The 19,736-nt window shown below is 35.8% G+C and overlaps 1 protein-coding gene across 1 annotated transcript; it reads left to right on the plus strand.

Annotated features, from left to right (window-relative positions):
* The first annotated feature begins 4,990 nt into the window (after positions 1 to 4,990).
* Positions 4,991 to 11,387, plus strand: LOC110707543. Its single transcript, XM_021885564.1, has 7 exons — positions 4,991 to 5,502; positions 7,207 to 7,261; positions 9,060 to 9,134; positions 9,215 to 9,306; positions 9,677 to 9,758; positions 10,455 to 10,538; positions 11,025 to 11,387. The coding sequence occupies exons 1-7, from the start codon at positions 5,153 to 5,155 to the stop codon at positions 11,133 to 11,135; spliced, it is 849 nt and encodes a 282-aa protein (XP_021741256.1). The 5' UTR covers positions 4,991 to 5,152; the 3' UTR covers positions 11,136 to 11,387.
* The last annotated feature ends 8,349 nt before the right edge of the window (positions 11,388 to 19,736 follow it).

The raw sequence follows: 19,736 nt of genomic DNA on the forward strand, positions 1-19,736 counted from the left end.
TGTTAAAGGTTTTATGGGGTATTAGTAATCAAATCTGCCAAAAGAAAACAAACACAACCTCCAAATGAATTATTTAAGAGCAATAAAATGATAGAACTATAATGATAATTATGAATCAAAGAACAAAGATCAAGATAAGAGAGACATTTCTGAGTAAGGACGAACTGGTGTCAGTAAGGACGACATAAATCAGAGATTTTAATATAAAAGTGTAGTAAATTGTATTAGACAATGTATGAATAAATTCTTTAACAAGGAGCCTCCTATTTATAATGATTTATAAGTCTAATAAAGGTAAATATTGAAGAATAATCCTTGCTATTATGGTAATGTTGACAATATTGATTGGAATCTTCATATCTTAGGAAATGTTGACTTGGTGATTGATATTTCCTTGATTCGCTCCTTCAATCATGGGACTTGATTGTGCTTGTTGCCTAAGTATTCATTACGTATCTTCAAATGGTCCGAGCTTTGAAGGGAGGCTGCCTTACTCAGAAAGGTGCACTTGAGTCTGTATTGTCCGTACTTAGTAGGGACCACTGCGCCGATAATATTCTATCAATCAAGTTATCCATTTCCCGATTTAGCTTTATTTGATTGATTCCATAGTCTTCATAAGATCTTTGATTTATTGTTGACTTCTTGATTGGAAATCCTTGATTAATATTCTTTGATATCTTTGACCATGCATGCTTCCTTTTTCACCTCGTTTCCATATTAAGTGTAATTGATTATTTTATTATTAACCTTTTTCTAATTTGTAGCTTGCTTGGAATCCACTCCCAACAATGATATAATTTAGAAATATACATCTCCATTTTGCAACACAAACGAAATTTAGGGTTTATTTTATGAGTAATGCTATGTGCAGTTCTTAGGGCTGCATATAAGCATTTAATATACTTTCTTTTTTAGTATTAAGTTGAGAATTTATCGACAATTCACAAGTAAAACGGTGTAATAAATGTTTATTTTTTGTCTTGTTCTTTCCATTTTTAGCTTCTTATATGCAGCCCTAAGGGTTGTATATATCTTTTTCTTTATTTTCCTTATTTTATTTATGTATTTATTTTTATTATTTGCATTATTCAATTTCGCTATTAGAACTTAATTTATTTATTATTTTTTCTATCCTAAATTTATATTTGCATACCTTACCTTCCCTTCCATTTCTTCATTCTTTAACTAGCTTTTTGGCCTGTTCAATGCACGGGTTGTTACTTGGGTTAATTATTTTCATATGTAGGAAGATTGTTTCAATTCTAAACTTAAAAGAAAAAAAGAGAGAGGTAGAACCGTGAAAGAAGGTGAATGAATTTAGTTAGATATATACACATGAAGATTGTGGGATATAAAATGACATATTATTTTAAATTATATTTAAAGTCTAGGAGATGAAAATACAATTTTTATTATAATTTGTATGTTTATGTAATGTGTATTAATTAAAACATTATTTTATTATGGTGGAAATGAAACACTTTATTTTCTTACTTGAATTTGCAAGTTGTATAATGCATAAAGAGTTAAACATAAATATTAAAGGAGATGACATGTGGCATATGAGGTGAATAGTGACTTGTGAATTGTGATGTCATGTGTCATATGAAAAATTTGTGGTTTGTGTTGAGTAATTAGGTTTTGATGATTGTAAACTAATGATGATTATCTATCTAAAGTGTTTGTTAAGTTATGCATAGAAAGAACAAGTTATTCTTGGAATAGGATACAAGGAACCTGAGCAATGTCATATATATATATATATATAAGGAACCTAAGCAATATATGATAAGCAATAGAGAAACAAGAACAATGATGAGTGTTGTGGTTGATAAACATGATGATGGCTAAATAACCATGAAGGTAACTATGTAAATAGGTGTTTGCATATGTTAGCTTCATAAGGTAAGTACACTATGCATATATGAGTTGTATATGTGTAGGGGTATTTACATAAGCTTTAAGTTTAATTAGTTCTCTCACTTGAAGTTTGTTTCTCTTAAGTGTTTATGTGAAGACAGGAACTGACTTAGGTGAAGTCAATGGGTTGGAACATAGAAGACTTCAAGAGGAACAAGAGAGAATGAATGAACCTAAAGCAGGTATCCCACAAGAACCAAACCACGAAGGAACCAGAAGATACTCTCTAACGAGATGCAGAAGGAACCTTTGGCAGGCTTTCCCACGAGAGCTGGAGCATGTTCCCTAACAGGTACATGAAGAGTTCCAAGTTCCCTAACAGGAACTTAGTTCTCTAACAAGAACTATCTAAGTTCCCTAACAGGAACTTAACGTTGCCCCGAGATCTAGAAAACATCAATACTACAAGATTCTAGAACAAGAGTTTCAAAGAAACAAAATGAAGACGGAGAAATCGAAGTATATCGCTTTAGGATTCATGTAAGTATGTTGGACATAAAAGTCAGTCTGGAACAAGTCTAAAGAACCAAGGTGAACTCATGATAGTCAATGAAATTAGATTTACTGACTTGTCAGGAACTCAGAGACTGTCAGAGTTCCGAAACCTAATCGGAACTTAGGTCTGCACGTCGTTAAAGGTCGCAGGTCGAATCTAATGATATAAATATTTACCTAATACGTGCATATCTTGTAGGGATTTGGTTTTACAGAATAAAAATATTTATTTTCTAATAAATCCCTTTTGGAAAAAGATAAGTTATTTTTGGAAAATATTTTTAGTAAAATAAGTTTTAAATAAAATCTAATTTTATAGCAAGTATATCTTTTGTAAATTAAATCTGATTTTATGGTAAATATCTTATTATTATTGATAGAATATATTCTTAACAAAAGATATATTTTTGGAAAACTCATTTTTGGAAAATATCTTTTATGTCTATCTTTTAATAAAACTTATCTTTTACGAAAAGGATGATTTGGGTGTACTGTAAATATGCTCATATGTATTCATTCAAAGTTGAGGTTGATGAAGCTTAGTGGTCGTGCTTAATGGTTTCATCCTTCACCACGAAGCTAAGTCAAACCTCCAGATCGAAGTTCCAGTCAGGTTCCGGCTACTGTTCGTCCAGTAAGTTCCAGATAGATCTCGAGTGTCCAGCGTATTAGTTTTATCTCTTTATTCATTGGTATGTATTTAGAGTTATTCTTTGAGATCTTGTAATTGGGAAAAAGGGCGTTGAGTGTTTTATGTATTGGGGTGTGAGAGTTCGTGAGGATTCTCGTTATAATTGTATAGTAAGAGTAGTTTGTGTAAGCTTCTAGGTGAAGCTGTGGTTTTGTACTTAGGTGGTACAAGTATTTAGTACTTTGGTAGTACGTGTAGTGCTTTGGTGGTAGAGTGAATTTAAGTGTGGTGCTTAGATTGGGTAGGATAGGGTCCTATCAAGTAGCAAGTCCAGTGAGGAACTTGTGAAATAAAGGTCCGTGTCTAATAGGTTGTAACTTGGTGTTTGCCCTATTATAGTGAAGTGGTTTGTGTTTGAAATCCATAAGGTAGGGTCGAGGTTTTACTTCCAGTTGGGCCCTGGATGGTTTCCTCGTAAAATCCGCTTTGCATTGTCTAAGTTCCTAACAACAATCAGTTTTATATTCCGCGAAAAGTAGGCACCAGGAACATACTACAATTCACCCCCCTCTTGTAGTATATCATCTGAAATATCAGTTTGTGTTTTCAAATACTAAGTATAGATATAGATATCCTAATTAATAGAATTATTTGTATTGCACATAAAATGCGTGGGGAATTGACTGTTAGCTTGGTGTAATTATATCCTTAGGTTAAAAGATAGTTCTAGTTCTTGGATTTTGATCCCTCCGCTATTTGGTTCATGATTTTGAAATTTTATTCTTCCTTGTACTAGTCCCCAAACTCTTGCTTCCTCTCTCTCTCAAATACCCCCAGATTAGTTGCATCTTTCTTCCTTCTTTGCAGGGTAATGAAGGACTAATATTTTGAATTCCGTTAGGCCTAATATTTCGTATTGTCAAACTCTATCGAACCCCGTACTGTAAAACTCTTTCTTCTTCCTCTCTCCAGTGTCAGCTCTCGTATTTGGTCTTCAGCGTACTGGAGCAATTCAATTAAACCATCTAATACAAATAAACATGCAATTAAAGTTTAATCGTTGCAACAATAGTATCACCAACTAATTAAAGTACAATCACCAACTATTACACATTCCTTTGAAGCCGCAAACGGCACAGTGCTTAGTCGCTGCGCAACCACATTGTGAAAACCCTAACTTGACAATTTGCAGTCGCCACTGCATAACTGAGTTAAGTATACCAAAGGTCCTTTATGTTTGGGGTTTATTTGATTTTAGTCCCTAATGTTTGAAATGGCTGAATTTAGTCCTTCAACCACCACTAAGGATGGTCAAATTGCTGACTTGGACAAACACGAGGGAAATGTTTGGTGATTATGATGTAAAACATCAACAAACATGAGGAACCTGCAATAGATGACAATAAGGAGGAGTTAACGTCAGTTAAGTGGAAGTTAAAGGTCCTAACCCTTTTTACAATTGTTCCCTTACTAAAGACGCGGAAAAGTCAGTAATACCCCCATGCATATAAACGCTCCCTGTTAATATTAACAGGGATTTTCTCTGATGGTAAATCCTCTGGTCCTGATGGCCTATCTTCAGCGTTCTTGTAAGACCTTCTAGCTAGTTGGGGAGCACGTGATTTATGCAGTTCAGTATTTCTTTGCTTATCGTCCAACCCATTTATATAATTGTGTTATGCGTGTTGGTTTTGGGGTGAAATTTTCAACCTAAACCTTGCCCGTTAAATTTCGTGTCGGAATTGTGTAGACCCAATTATATTAATGGGTAGAGAATTTTTAACCCAATCCTGCTTAATTTGTATTGAGTTTGTGTTGGGTTATTGTGTGGTGCCTGTTTAAAACTAACCTTTTTAATTTTCACTAACTTGTTGATTAAATTAAAGCTTAATTAACTAAATTTAGTGAACAAAATGAGAATTATGGAAAAGGACATTGATTTTGAAATTCAGAGAACCGCAGAGAAGATATTTGCTGCAAGAAAACAGAACGTGTGGCAACGGCTTCTTCCGTGAAGAACTTCACCCAATTTTCTCTCTCTTCTTCCCCCGCTTAAAATTCAACTCTTTCTTCAAAATTTTCAACCAAATTCAGCTTTAATCAATGGCACAGTTCATTCTACAAGGCCGATTGAAGCTGCTATTGAACAGTGATAACCCAGCTCAATGTAAGCTTATTGGGGTAAATAGAAGTTGTGGGGTGTTTGGTTTTGGTGATTTTTGCTCGATTTTTCCACTTAATTTCAACGAAAACATTGTTAGAAGAAATGGGTTGTTGAAAAAAGTGACAATAATTGCTTCTGCTTCAAAGGGTAGTTCAAAAAATTCTGTAAATGGGACAGTTAATGGAGTTTTTAATGGTGATAGTAGTGATGATTTTGATGATTATGAAGATGAAGATGGTGATGATGATCTTTCTTGTTTCAGGGGTTTAGTTCTTGACATTTCTTATAGGTCAGTTTTACTCCCTTTGTTTTTAATGAATTTGTCAATAATTGTTTCAAAAGCATGTGGTTTGTGTTGCTTGGGATTGCATTAGAATGAAATAATGATCTTAAAAATATTTATTTATGTGTTTAATTAAGGTATTATAATGCTTGTTTATTGAACTGTATGGTATGTAGCTTATGTTTTGAAAATTAGTGTGTAGCCGTGTAGGTTATGTAGGGTATGTGCAAGTCAATTTTCTTTGTTAAGGAAAGTTCTGTACTGATGCAAAATGATTTGATAATAAGTCTATATTGATTTTGTAATGATATGCTAAAATACATTGAGTTGAGATGAGCACAATATGAGAAATCACAAGGGACAATTATGGAGGACCTTACCCTAGGTACGTGCTCATTAGTGTATGGCTTTAAATGCAAGAAGTATGGACTTTTTTGCATGAGAATAATCAACCAAATATTTTTGAAAATCGGATAGATGTTAGATTGATTAAATGCTACACCTTGTTCCCGAAGGAAAGATGAAATGAGGTAAATTGAGAAGGAACTACCCATTAAGTTGTTAGCCTAGTGGTCGAGGCCAAGTTGGCAGTATAATATGTTTCATGTCTGATATTTACTTTGTCTTGATTTGTGGAAATCTTTCGTGTTAGTGTTGTTCTATTCGCCTTCCTTAGACCAAGCTGAAGAAGAAAACATTGAGAGGTTAGCCTACTTCTTAGGAGTTAATATCTGTCTTACAACATGGAGGTCCTCAACATAGACTTTTGCACTTGGATGGGTTTGGTGAATCTAGTTGTTAGTGTTGTAATTAGTTGATTTACCCACTATCTAAACCACTGATCTTTACAGCAAAACTAAATTTCACTATAGAAGTTAGTGGTGTAAGTTGGAGACCTAGGTGACAATCACTCAATTTGCGATGTCTTGCAGACCACTGGTGTTGAGGTGGTTTGCATTGTTGGAGAGCTGTACTTCGTGGCTTCTCCATAAAATCTCACTTACCTCCCAATGACAAAAAGAATTATCCAAAGAGAATTGACAAATTTAGGGTGTAAAAAAATTACTATGGTTTCCAACTGGGTGAATGAATAATTGGGGTCCGAGAATCTAATTGCCACCATTTCACTTCTTGTTGGTGATATGATACAACTCTATGAAGTACAGAAACCTTGCATTTGTCTTGTTGCCATTAAAGTATCAACTAAAACCTGGCCAGATCCCCAACCTGCATTGAAATAAAGTGTTTATTTTTTTCATGAATATAGGGAGTATGTATCTGAGGACCCTTCACCAATTGCCATTTGATTACTCTGAACATTAGTCAAGTCATGGTCCAGGAACATACTTATAGTTTTCCTATCCAACTTGTTATTTTATGTCTGTGTAAATTGATAAGCCATTATTGAATAAAATAGATTTGAGTAAGTTGATGGAACACAATAATAAGGCCTGACTTGATCATACTTCTTAGTAGTTTATTTGATAGAAAATTATCAATACAGTTCAGTTTCTGTTATGGATGAAAGCACGTTAAGGTTGCAGACTTGCTGCAATGCTGCACATACTGTTTCTTGTCTACATTGGCCATATCTTAGTCTTACATTTGATTAACAAGAATTACTCAATTACTTTTGAGCTTTGAATTAGTTTCTAAGATAATATTGTTAAACAAGGCTTACTTTAAAGAAGCTCTGCTTGTCCTTGCCAGACCTGTCAATGTTGTCTGCTGGAAGCGTGCTATTTGTCTGGAGTTCACAGAGAAGGTTAGACTTATGTGGGCTGCTTCTTCTGCTGTTGCACTCTTATTTGGGCTACAACATCTTTTCCTAAATATAAAGCTGGCAATAAGTATAGAAACTTGAAATTTGCATATAGAACTTTAAAAAAACATGGACTTTGACCCTCTATTTGATATAGACGACTTTTTTTTGAAACCTGATATAAACAACTTTATATTTTTATTATTTGTAATGTCCCAATATAATCTTTCTATATCCTTGTAAGTTAATGGTACTAGTATTTTTTTTTATTTTTTTTATTTATTTTTTTTCTCGAAAAGCAAAATTCTCTCTTTTTACTTACAATTGTTTATTTATGGAAGTATAAAATAACTTCAACTATTCTTGATGCCAAAATCTGATGGGAAGTTTATATTGGAATATTAGTATTATGCTGTTATTGTTAACTTAAATCTCAAGTGGAAGTTGAAAATTTACTGAATGCCTGAAACTTAATACAGAAGGTTTGTTGATGAGGCTGAAGCAAAAAAATTGATTGTAGTGTATGGTATTTATGTTGATCCGGGAGTTTGGCTTCAAGCGTAGCTATGATTTTTTTCCATTAATTTTGTGTGGGGAGGGGTGCGTTGGGGCGGGAGGGGGGTGGGGATTGGAGGGAAAGGAGGTACAAGGAGGGTTAATGAAGAAGGATTTATGTAAGGAAATCACTTCGCGCACTCAGTACTAGGATAGCCCTATTATATAATTTTAATTATTATTATAATTTTGCAATTTTTCTGTCAAGGGTATCTCATTTTGGGTAGGAAAGTTTAATTGATAGGGTCCATTTCCGCCATGATTTCGATTCTTTTGGAGCAATTTGAGTGATACACTGATCTGCATTTGATGGAGAACTCTAGCCATAGAGTGTGCTACAGAGTTTCATACTCTCTTTCCATAAACAATTCAGAATGATGAGCATAGTAACTAAGATATCCAATATCCCACTAAGATGAAATTCATCGGAGCATAAAACACGTTATGTTGGTTTTTTGCACAAAAATTAAAGCACAAGACTCCACCACTACATCAAAATATCTAAGCCTTCCTGTAACTAGGATACCCTGCAAACAGAGGCAGTTTCTTCCATGGGCATACTCCATCACACCTTGGACCTCGCCACAGATGCAGTAACAACACACTCATCATCATCACTGGACACTGCACCAAGACCCACCAGGCCACCACTCCTGTGTTTATGATGGCAGTTTTAGTATGTACTTTAATTGCTCCACCAGAGGGGGTCATCTAGTGTCAGTATTTACTTCGATGCATACTCGCAGTAGTCATTTTACCAGCTTCAAAAAACTGGATGTGACAGAAAGCAAACTCAGATTCCCATGTTGAGTTTGTTATCATTTCTTCCACACCACACACCCTAGTTCCATATAATCAAAACACTAAACTCCTCTGTATCACATCTATGCCTTGGCCAATCAATTTTATACCTAAAACAAATCGCGGTCTAATGCAATTTTTCTGTAAAACCATTCTAATTCCAGAAACCTTTGACCCAATTACACTCAAACAAAGCATGAGAAGCGGTCTCCTCTTCTCTCCTCCTCCCTATTATGTATATTACTTAATCTATCTGGATTAATATGACAATAACTCATGGAACTTTATGTTCACATATTGGATCTTTTGTTTGTGGCATATTATTGTCTTTAGTTGAAATACTTTTCCTAATTGATCTGATCTTCATAAAAGGGTTGTTCATGCTCGTAACTTTCTATAGATTTCCCTGACTTCATCCTTTTAAATTTTTTAACTTCTTCTGCAGGCTGATGTTCTGGAATATTACGATCAGACAGTAAACTCACCTAATGGTTCTTTTAATATACCAGCTGTATTAAGGGTATATATGGTCTACGTTTTCTGCTTGCTTTATACTCCAATTTGTCAAATTATCTAAGCAGAAGTGTTTTTTTTGTCCAGGTTCCACATCTACTTCAGGTAATGAAGAGAAAAAAAGTCAGAAACGTCCTAAGCCGCAAAAATATCTTCTATCGAGATGATTACATGTGTCAGTAAGTTGACATGAAGTAAAGCTACTTTATATGCTTATTGCTGCTCTTGTATGCTTTCCGTTTCTCCAATATTCCACTTCAACGTAACTATATAAACTTAAAAAATGCACAATAGATCTGCTTTCCTACTTTAATTTGAATGAAATATCTTGGTTTTTGAGCTTGTACTTCTATTTTTGGCATATGCTAGTGAAATTCTTGTCTTTGTAAGCTCCCCCATATATAGCAGCCTGCAGCACAGTAGGAAAATATACAAATTGCAATTTTTGAACATTTTGCACTGCACTGCATTTAATCGCTTATGAGCTTTTCTTAATTGTGTTCTATTGTGCTCCAAACGACTTACCAATGGACTTTTAAATCTCTCTAGGTACTGTAAAGTGACAAATAATTTGACTATAGATCACGTGGTTCCAATTGCACGAGGTGGAAAATGGGAATGGGAAAACCTGGTAAGTGCACCTCCTGGAGAGTGGTACTTCATTGATGAATTTATTCATCTTTGCTATGTTTTCGATGAGATAAAACTAACCTAAAAGTACAAAGCCTTGTATGTTGTCAATTTGATCATATCAAATTGGAATTTATGGGCTTGTACTTGGTTTCTGTGCATGCATAGTCTAACTTTATTATGACATAAACTTTATTACTGTAAGAGCATGTGAAGATAACAAAGCCGAATTTGATTATTAAACTTTTCTTTATTGCTATCAAAGATCTCGGATTCATGCAGCCAGCCACTTCTACTGGCTTGTAAAGCTGATTATCCTAGAATTCTAGAAACTCTTAAATTTCTCCCATGTTAGTTCTAACTTCTAAATAAGATATTCGTTTCTTGTACCGTCCTGCTAGTAATTGTCACTTTCATGGTTATCTTCTTATCTAACCGGTTAAGTTCTGACAACTATGATCTATAGATTTAAACCATAGGGTAGTAATTATCATTAGAAAACCTTGTATTTTGACAATATACCAATGTATTGTACCTGTGTAATCAAATTTGAAGTCATATTATTGTGCTTTCTTCTGATCTGGTGGTGCTGAAGTAGTTTCAGCTGAGGCCTGATTATTACTGTGCTGACTACAGGTTCTTGCTGTTGAAATTAAATTGCTGATTCTTTTTCCGGTAACCTATATATTCAAAACAGGTGACAGCTTGCATTAGATGTAACTCGAAGAAGGGCCACAAAACTTTAGAAGAAGCAAACATGAGTTTTGTTAAAGCCCCAAAGGTACATCTTTTCCTTTAAATGATTGGTAAATAACTCGAGCAGAAATTATATGCCTTGGAAGTTAACTTGTTCAATTTTGCTTCACTTGGATTACCTAGAGGCTGTACATTCACACCAATCCAACTCCTAATATTTTCATTCTTTAATTATTATTATTTTTTTTTTTTAATTTTTTTTTTTTGGTATAGAGAGAGTCACAAAGGGCTGTCATTTAAGGTTATGCACTCAAAAAATTGAATTGTTGTTATAGCATATGTATTCAATACTCACTATAAAATTTTCACTTGAATGTTGAGTGATTTGAACGTCGAGTGATTTGAACGTCACAAAGTGAATGTTAATATGCTTTGAAAATATGCTTAATATGCTTGTACATGCTCTCAAGCAGACTTTAGGTGTATGAAGTGAAAGTATATTACAAGTGTTATATTTTCTTTCACAGAAAATCTGACCTGCTAATCTGTTCAAGACTATATTGTTTTGCAGGCACCAAAAGATTATGACATACTTGCTATACCGCTGACAAGTGCAACTGTAAGGATGCTGAAAATAAAAAAGGGAACACCTCAGCAGTGGCGTCAATACCTTCCAAAATGACGGCTACAACTGATTAGTGGCACTGCCTGAACATGTAAGGTGGTTGTATATAATTATCGGTCCTTCATGTACCCTTATGCCTTATGGTATCCTAGTTACACGTCAACTGATGTATCCGTGGCCATGAGAAGAGATTGGTAGCTCTGTAAATTGTAAATTTAGGAAACGTTCTCTTCGGGTTTTCATGGCTGACACAACTAATCAATTAATTCTCTCTAATATAAGCAAGGAACTGCCCTTTTCTTTACCTTATTTTTTTAGGAAAATTTGTCAAAAATAACACCACCTTTGGCCGGTCTTCCAGTAATAGCACCACCTTTTGATTATTCCAGAATAACACCACCTTTCACATGTATTTGCCAAAAATGAAACAAAAAATCGGTAACCTATTTTACAGGTAACCCTAGGACACGTGTTCTAGTTTGATTGGTTAACTTATTTATTTTTACTTTTAATTTTGAAAAAACATGAAAAAAAAACAAAAAAAATTAAAAAAAAAAAATTAAACCCCTTCCCACATTCCCAGCCCCTCTGCCCACCGACATCCACCACCCCCACCAAGACCATCCACCTTCCCCGTTTCCGATTTCGGGCTCCTCCTTTCCCCGTTCCCGATTTCAGCCCCCACCTCTCCTCCCCGTAGCAGATTCAATCCCCCCTCCCTTCATCGTCCCCAATTTCGAGCCCTTCCCCTCTACAAAACCAACATTTTCGACTGTTTATGGTTTCGGAGAAGGAGATAGGTGGTAGGGGCCGGAAATTGGGAAGGGAAAGGGAGGGGGTATCAAAAATGGAGAAGGGATGGGTAGGGGCATCGAAAATTGGGAAGGGAAGGGGGCTAGAAACGACGACGGGAAAGCATGGTGGGTTGTTTAAGGACGGGGAATGGGTGGAGGGAGGGGGAAGGCTGGGGAGGTCGATCGGCGGCGAGGATGGGGAGGGGGAAGGGCGGCGGCAAGGATGGGGAGGGGGAAGGGCGGCGGCGAGGGTGGGTAGGGGGTAGGGGTTCGGCAGCGGGGGCTAGGTGGTGGTTTTGTTTTTTTTTTTTTATTTATTATTTTAACTTTGTTATTTAATTAATTAGGTTCTTTTTTTAAGAAAATTATATAAAAAATTGACCAATGACATTGTGACACGTGTCACAGTTAAATAGGTTATCAACCGGTTTTGTTTCATTTTTGGTAAATACATGTGAAAGGTGGTGTTATTCTGGAATAATCAAAAGGTGGTGCTATTACGGGAAGACCGGCCAAAGATGGTGTTATTTTTGACAAATTTTCTTATTTTTTATTATATAGGAATGCTTCTATGAATGATAATTCTGTTATAAACTTCTCTTATATTTGTGTTTTGCATGAATATCCTTGTTCTGGAACTTGTTACTTAATTCAGTTGGATTTCTATTGGAAATCTAAGTAATGCAATTGCACATTTCTCTATCTACCCAACAGAGGAAGCCGATTTGTGTGGAAGTATATAAGTACTGTACTTTTATACCTTCGCACACTGCTCACCTAATAGGGAGGAAGTAGTAATGGAGTGTTGTTATGTATATGTGAAAAACTGAAAATGCAGAGAGTGAGGGATAGCTCAATTGGTTAGAGCTTCTCTCCCGTTTCAGGAGATCTTGGGATCGGTTCTCACCCCTGCCCTTATGGCTCTCTAAACACCAAAAAAAAAAAAAAAAAAAAAAAAAAAAAAAAACTGAAAATGCATGACAATACAACGGGGCCAGTTTGGAGGGAAAAAAAACGGGATGGGGCTTACTGTACAGTAAGAAAGCAAAACATGGGTCAGAAATACAAGGAAAAAAAAGGAGAATGCATGTATAAAGTGAAAATGTACAATACATGATGTACATATAATATTTACAGTTTTCAAAATTATTATGATTTTAATAAGTTTAAATAATTTTTGATTCATTATAGGGCATATATCATGTACTTTTTAAAAAACAAAAAATCAAAAAACAGAAAACCACATTAATGCCAAATGAAACCTAAATAATTAAATTTAATTAATATATATAGAAAATCACCACCCCTCCCCTCCTCCTCCCCTTCTTCTTCCTTCCTCCTTCCTCCCATGGCATCAACCCCCCTGAAGGAAGTATTTTCCGTAGCTTCCTCATTGCTATTAACTGTCAATATATACACATTACAAGGCTTATCACAAGCCACTAATTATACTATAAACTAGGAGAAGATATTCACACAATATACGTGAGCTACAAATTAGGAAACATAATATTTACATAGTCAAAGATATATTATGCTAATATATCTTCACACACACCCATGGCCGAAGCGGGAGGAGGACGGCCACTTAAACTATCCCGAAAATCTTCAAATAACACTCGTGGTAGTCCTTTAGTAAAGACGTCCGCAATTTGGTGTTGAGATGGAACATGGAGGACCCGAACTTCACCCCTAGCCACCTTCTCACGAACAAAAAGAATGTCCATCTCAATATGCTTGGTACATTAATGATGTACCGGATTACCCGAAAGGTAAATAGCACTCACATTATCACAATATACCAAGGTAGCCTTCATAATCGGACAATGTAACTCCAATAACAAATTACGAAGCCAACATGACTCAGAAACCACATTGGCGACACCCATGTCTCTACCTCAATACTAGACTTGGAAAGAGTAGGTTGGTGTTTTGATGACCAAGAGATCAAGTTATCACCCAAAAATACACAATATCCGGACGTGGAACGTCTCGTATCGGGACAACCACCCCAATTAGCATCTGTATAGGATATAAGTGTAGAAGTAGATTATGGATAAAGATGCAAACCATGCTCGAGGGTACCTTGTATGTAACGAATGATCCGTTTAAGATCAGCCATATGAGTGTCCTTCGGATGATGCATATGTAAGCATACCTGTTGCACGACATAAGAGATATCCGACCTTGTAAAAGTAAGATATTGCAGCGCCCCAGCAAGGCTGCGGTACAAAGGTCGTATCTGCAAAAGTTGAACTCGAAGCACTGACCTTTGGCTTTGCTTCAACCGGAGTGGCCTCCCTGCTCTATCAATGATCTCCTCAGCATATTTCCGTTCTGACAAAAACAAATTACTGTAGGGAATATTTCAAGCATTACCCAAACTTGAACCCCACTGTGATCATACACTTAAGCATGGTGGCGTCCAAAGGGAAAGAAGATAGAGCAAAAGAGTCTCCAACAAGTTTTAGAAACTTGTAAACCGTTCACGAGGTGAAGGTTACACCCCTTAACGATCCAGGAGATTGTCAACTCCAATAGGTCTGGAACCATAACTGGTAGTTCGGGGATGAAGGTACAAATCCAATCTAAAAGAGATTGAATCTACCCTAATAATAGGCCTCTACTTTATTTTGATCGTATTCATGTGCGCTTTCTGACTAACGTGCAATCAATAGGATTACCCTAAACCTGTTTATCTATGTTGGTTGAATATTAATACACAAATAAACTATTATTGGCGATCACTTGAATTATAATCAAATTAACCCTAAACAAGATTATTAATTATCTTATTAAGCGTGATTACAAGTATCAATTTCCTTTAAACATGCATAAAAGGTGTGATCAAGCAATAACAATAAATATCAAGCAACATAATCATAACCATAAATAATAAAATTAATAATAACAATCATAATTAAAAATAATCACCATAACAATAATTATAACAATTATAATCATAAATCATAAAAATAATCATAATAATGTTAAAGCATAATAATAGCAAGATCCTAGGCATGATACTAACAAGATTAATAACAAACCCTAGCATGTCACTAAACATTAAAAATCAAAGCTTTAACCCTAACATGAATATTAGGAAAGAACATAGGAAGCATCATACTTTTTATCATACTTGACATTTGGAATTTTTAGTTGTTACCTAAACATGATACTAGGAAGATCAAAACACCCTAACATGACATTAGGAATCATAATAACAACCTAAGCATGATTTCTACATTATAATATTAATAAAAACCTTTAAAGCACTTACTTGGATGCCTTGTATCTCTTTCTAATAACAAAATACACGTGTTAGTAACTTCAAGGAAAATATAAAACAATTAAATTAAATATTTGAAATAGAGATTAAGAAAGTTTAGACTAGATTTGGGACCAAACCCTCAGAAATTAAAACCTTTCACGTCTAGGGCGAAGGCAACTTTGAACAATGTTAGGTGTTTCTTGGTCTTGTGAATACGGAATTTTGTTTGTAAAAAGGTTGGTTTAGAAAAGAAAGAGAAAGAATAAGAATAAGCTTTAGCTTCGAGAGAGACGAGAATTAGAGAGTTGTTGATCTTTGATGAGAATTGGTGATGAAAAACGGAGATTTTAGGAGGCTATTTATAGAGAAAATCAGCCAAAAGGATAGAAAAACAAATCAGAGTTTCGATGAGAAAAAAAGAAGTTAGCGCCAAGCGCTAATTAATTTTTTCACGCATTTTCTAAATTCAGATAAAATTTAGCCGTACAGAAGAATCTAAAAACACTCTTTTATTCTGATTAAAACTCTAAAAAGTCAACAAAAGTCAATTTATCAATGCTAATTGAATTAGGAATGAAAAGAACCTTCTAGAAGAATCTAAAAGACTATAACCAACTACACCATTATTGGAACCATACTATGGACCAACCAAACTGTATTGGCTGTTTTCTTAAAATAGGTTTTAAAAAACATAGAGAAAAGAAAAGAAATTAAAACCATTCGCAACACTAGACTTTCCACACTTTCACCTCATTCGATTAGGATTCGACGTGAAAGGTACTCATCACCGGGTTTGGTTTTGGGGAGACACAAATGGGTGTCTACAGTTACCCTTATGCCTTGTCACAAAAATGCCAAGAAAATAATTCAAAGGACCCAAGTCCTTCATAGCAAACACTGCACTAAGACGGGACATAATAGTACGGCAGAGAGCATTAGAAGAGGTGGTGAGAATAAAGTCATCAACATATAGTAATAAGTAAGCCACATTCAATCCATCACGATAAATAAAAAGAGAATTGTCACTCCTGCTATTAGTAAAACCAATAGAAGCAACAAAATTAGCAAATCACTGATACCAAGCTCTGGGTGCCTTGTGCCTATTTAAGACCATATAAAGATTTCCGCAGCAAACAGACATAATCAGGATGAGTCCGATCACGGAAACCAAGAGGTTGATGCATATAGACTGTCTCATTTAGCTCACCGTGTAGAAATGCATTCTTAACATCAAGCTGATGAATTTACCAAGCTTTGGACAACGCTAAGATAAGCACAGTACGAATGATAGTCGGTTTTACCATTGGACTAAAAGTCTCCCCACAATCAATGCCAACCTGCTGTGTTTTGCCATCACCTACAAGACGGGCTTTAAGCCTCTCAAAAGAACCATTAGATTTCACCTTATGAGTAAAATCCACATAAAATGAATGGCATTAACATTAGGCGGACGAGGCACCAACTCCCACATCTTATTTTTAATAAGAGCATTAAATTCATCATCCATAGCCATTTTTCAATTCGGGTCACGAAGAGTAGAAATGGGGTTACGAGGGAGAGGAGACTTCGTAACATTAGAAACCATAGTATTGAAATTTTTTACATTTCGGGTTAGGCTTACTAATACCATTTTTACTTCTTGTGATAATAGTAGAAGAAGGAAGGGGTTGTGGAATTGGAATCAGTGGGCTAGAGGTAGAAGATGGTGCACTTGGGCTTTCTGTGTGTGTAGACCGCAAGTGGGCCGTGGCTGATTGAAAAGGCCCACGGTCCACCTGTAGTCTATTCTACCCAACAGGAGCTTGCATGCTATGGGGTTGGGTAGGAGAGGCTGAGCGTGGGTCTGGGCTGGAGGGAGGAGATGTGGGTCGTGTCCTAGGTGAGAGAGGAGAATCCGGGTGTGGGCTGTGAGGGGAAGCCGCTATGTATCTGAATTTTTGGCCATAGCAGGAGGTCCACTAGGTAGTCGCAAATGTTGAATAACAGAAGGGTGCATTCCCTCATCCAAAAGATCATAAGTGTGATTAGTTGGGGTGTAACTTAGCAGAAGAAAAGATCAACTCATCAAACACAACATGTCGACTTATGAAAATCTTATGAGATGATAAATCATAACATTTGTAACCCCTATAATTCGGTGGATACCCCAAAAAAAACACAAGGTGTAGATCGAGGTTGAAGCTTATTAATAGTAGTGGAAGGGAATAAAGGGTAACACAAACAACCAAAGACACTTAGGTGAGAATAAGACGGTTTCCTTTAATAGAGAATTTCCAAAGAAGACTTGGACTCTAATAACTTACTTGGAAGAATGTTATGAAGATAAGTTGCCATTTGTAATGCATGGTGCCAAAAAGGAGGCAATGATGCATGATCAAGAAGAGTGCGAATTATATTATTCAAGGATCTAATTTTTCTCTCGGCCTTTCCATTTTATGATAATTTATGAGGACATGAAAGACAAAAATACATGCCATTAGATTGACATAAAGCCCAAAAAGGTCCGTTATCATATTCCCTCCCATTATCACATTGAAAAGTTTTAATAGGTCGCTCAAATTGGGTTTAAATAAATGCTTGAAATGCTAACACCTTATCAAACACATCAGATTTTTTAGCTAAAGGAAAAGTCCACAAAAACTTTGAAAAATCATCCAAAATAAGCATATAATAACGATGACCCGATGAACTCAAAACGGGAGATGTCTAAAGATCAAAAGTGAACAATATCAAAAGACATAGTAGTATTCGAAATAGAAGAAAGAAATGGCAACTTAACATGTTTTCCATGTACACATTAATGAAAAACACTAGAGATAGAGGAGTGAGTACATTCAATGTTTTTATTATTACTAAGAGTCCTTAAAATAAAGGCACCCAGGTCTCCCAATATAATCGATCATGCCAAATAGATGAAGCTAAAGCTGTGAAGGTTGATGGAGAAGTGCGAGTGAAAGTGGTAGTGAGTGGATAAAGGTCCCCTTGGCTACCACATCTCATTATTGGCATCTCCGTCTGATAATTCTTCACAGAAAAACCATAAGGGTCAAACTCAACAGACTATCAGTTGTAAACTTACGAACAGAAATTAGATTCTTAATGAGTTTGGGGGCATGTAGGACATTAGAAAGGGACAAAGGTGGGTTAGGGGATGGCAAAATAGTGTTACCACAACCACGAATCGAATAGTATGACAACTACCAATAATAATTCCATTATGATGATTGCTCAAATTAAAATAAGACGAGAGATTACCGTTGGTGGATGTCATATGAGAAGTGGCACCGGTGTCCATGTACCACAAGGGATCGGGCTGCTGTAGGGATATAATATGCATAGCCGCTTCAATGTCCGTCGGGCATACGAGTTGGAATAGTGAGAAGTGGCATACGCGTGTTGGGGTCTTGGACTTAGTAACCTAGACTGCTGTCCTTGCCGAAATGGGCCTTGAGGCTTGGCCCACCCTTGGGTTGGGAAAGGGCATGGGGGAACAACCCATTGTGGCACCCAAATCCCCCACCTTCGGTGACCTCCTCCACCGCCAGACAACCCTCCCTTTACCCCTAATCATCGCCCGACAACCACCTCCTTGATTTTGAAAACCCTAGAAAATTGATTTGGGGGTTTTTATTTTGTGCATCTTGCTTGCATTTGATGCTTGTTTTGGGTTTGATTACGTATGTATGTGGGTTTTATTACGTATGTATATGATGGTAGGGTGATTTAGAATCAAATTGCAATCAATTTGGACTTAATTTGAGCATGTTTGATTAAATAAGAGCCAAAAATTCAAAGGGGGTGGTGGTCGCCAACGGGGATTAGCGGGAAAGGGAGGGTCAACCGATGGAGGTAGGTCGCCGAAGGTGCCGGGATTAGGGCGGCGGTCCGGTGGGTGAGGGGGTTGCTTCCAAGGGAGGGGGAAAGGGAGGAAGAATGGGAAGGGGTGGTTGGTTGGTGGTTGGGGTGGTGGTTTATTTTAAGTAATCTAATTATTAAGTAATTGGGTGGGTTAGAGGTTAATTAGAAGAAATGGGAGGAAATTAGAATCTAATTAAGTTAATTAGAGGATAATTATGGAAATGGGTTTCCTCTCGTAAAAATAATGAACGTGGTGGTTTTTTTTAACCCAAAAGTTTTAAAAAGGGTTTTTTTATTTTATTTATTTATTTTTATTTTATTTTTTTTTTTATTTTTGCAAAATGGTGCTTTTAAAAGGTTTTTTTGACAATTATTTATTTATTTATTATTATTATTAGGAGAATTTATCAGAAAAAAACCTTTTAAATGCCTCGTTTTGCAAGAAAAAACCTTTTAAAAGGATTTTTGTTTAAAAAAACCTCCACGATCAATTTTTTTGTTAAATGAAACATGTCCTCCCTTTTCCGGCATTGACAGGGTTTCAAGCATTGACCCTTATTTTCTCTACTTGTACAAATTTAGGGTAATTTTTCGTCTTTTTTGGCTCTTCAATTTCCTCTCTATCTTTTTAGAGTATATATGCTACATTGAAAGGTGAATTAGGGAAAAACTACCCAACTCATTCAATTTGAAAAGGTAAATTAGGGTTTCAATTCTCTTTCTTCCACCATTGTA

Source organism: Chenopodium quinoa, unplaced genomic scaffold, assembly GCF_001683475.1.
Source record: "Chenopodium quinoa cultivar QQ74 unplaced genomic scaffold, ASM168347v1, whole genome shotgun sequence".
NCBI classification, from domain to species: Eukaryota; Viridiplantae; Streptophyta; class Magnoliopsida; order Caryophyllales; family Amaranthaceae; genus Chenopodium; species Chenopodium quinoa.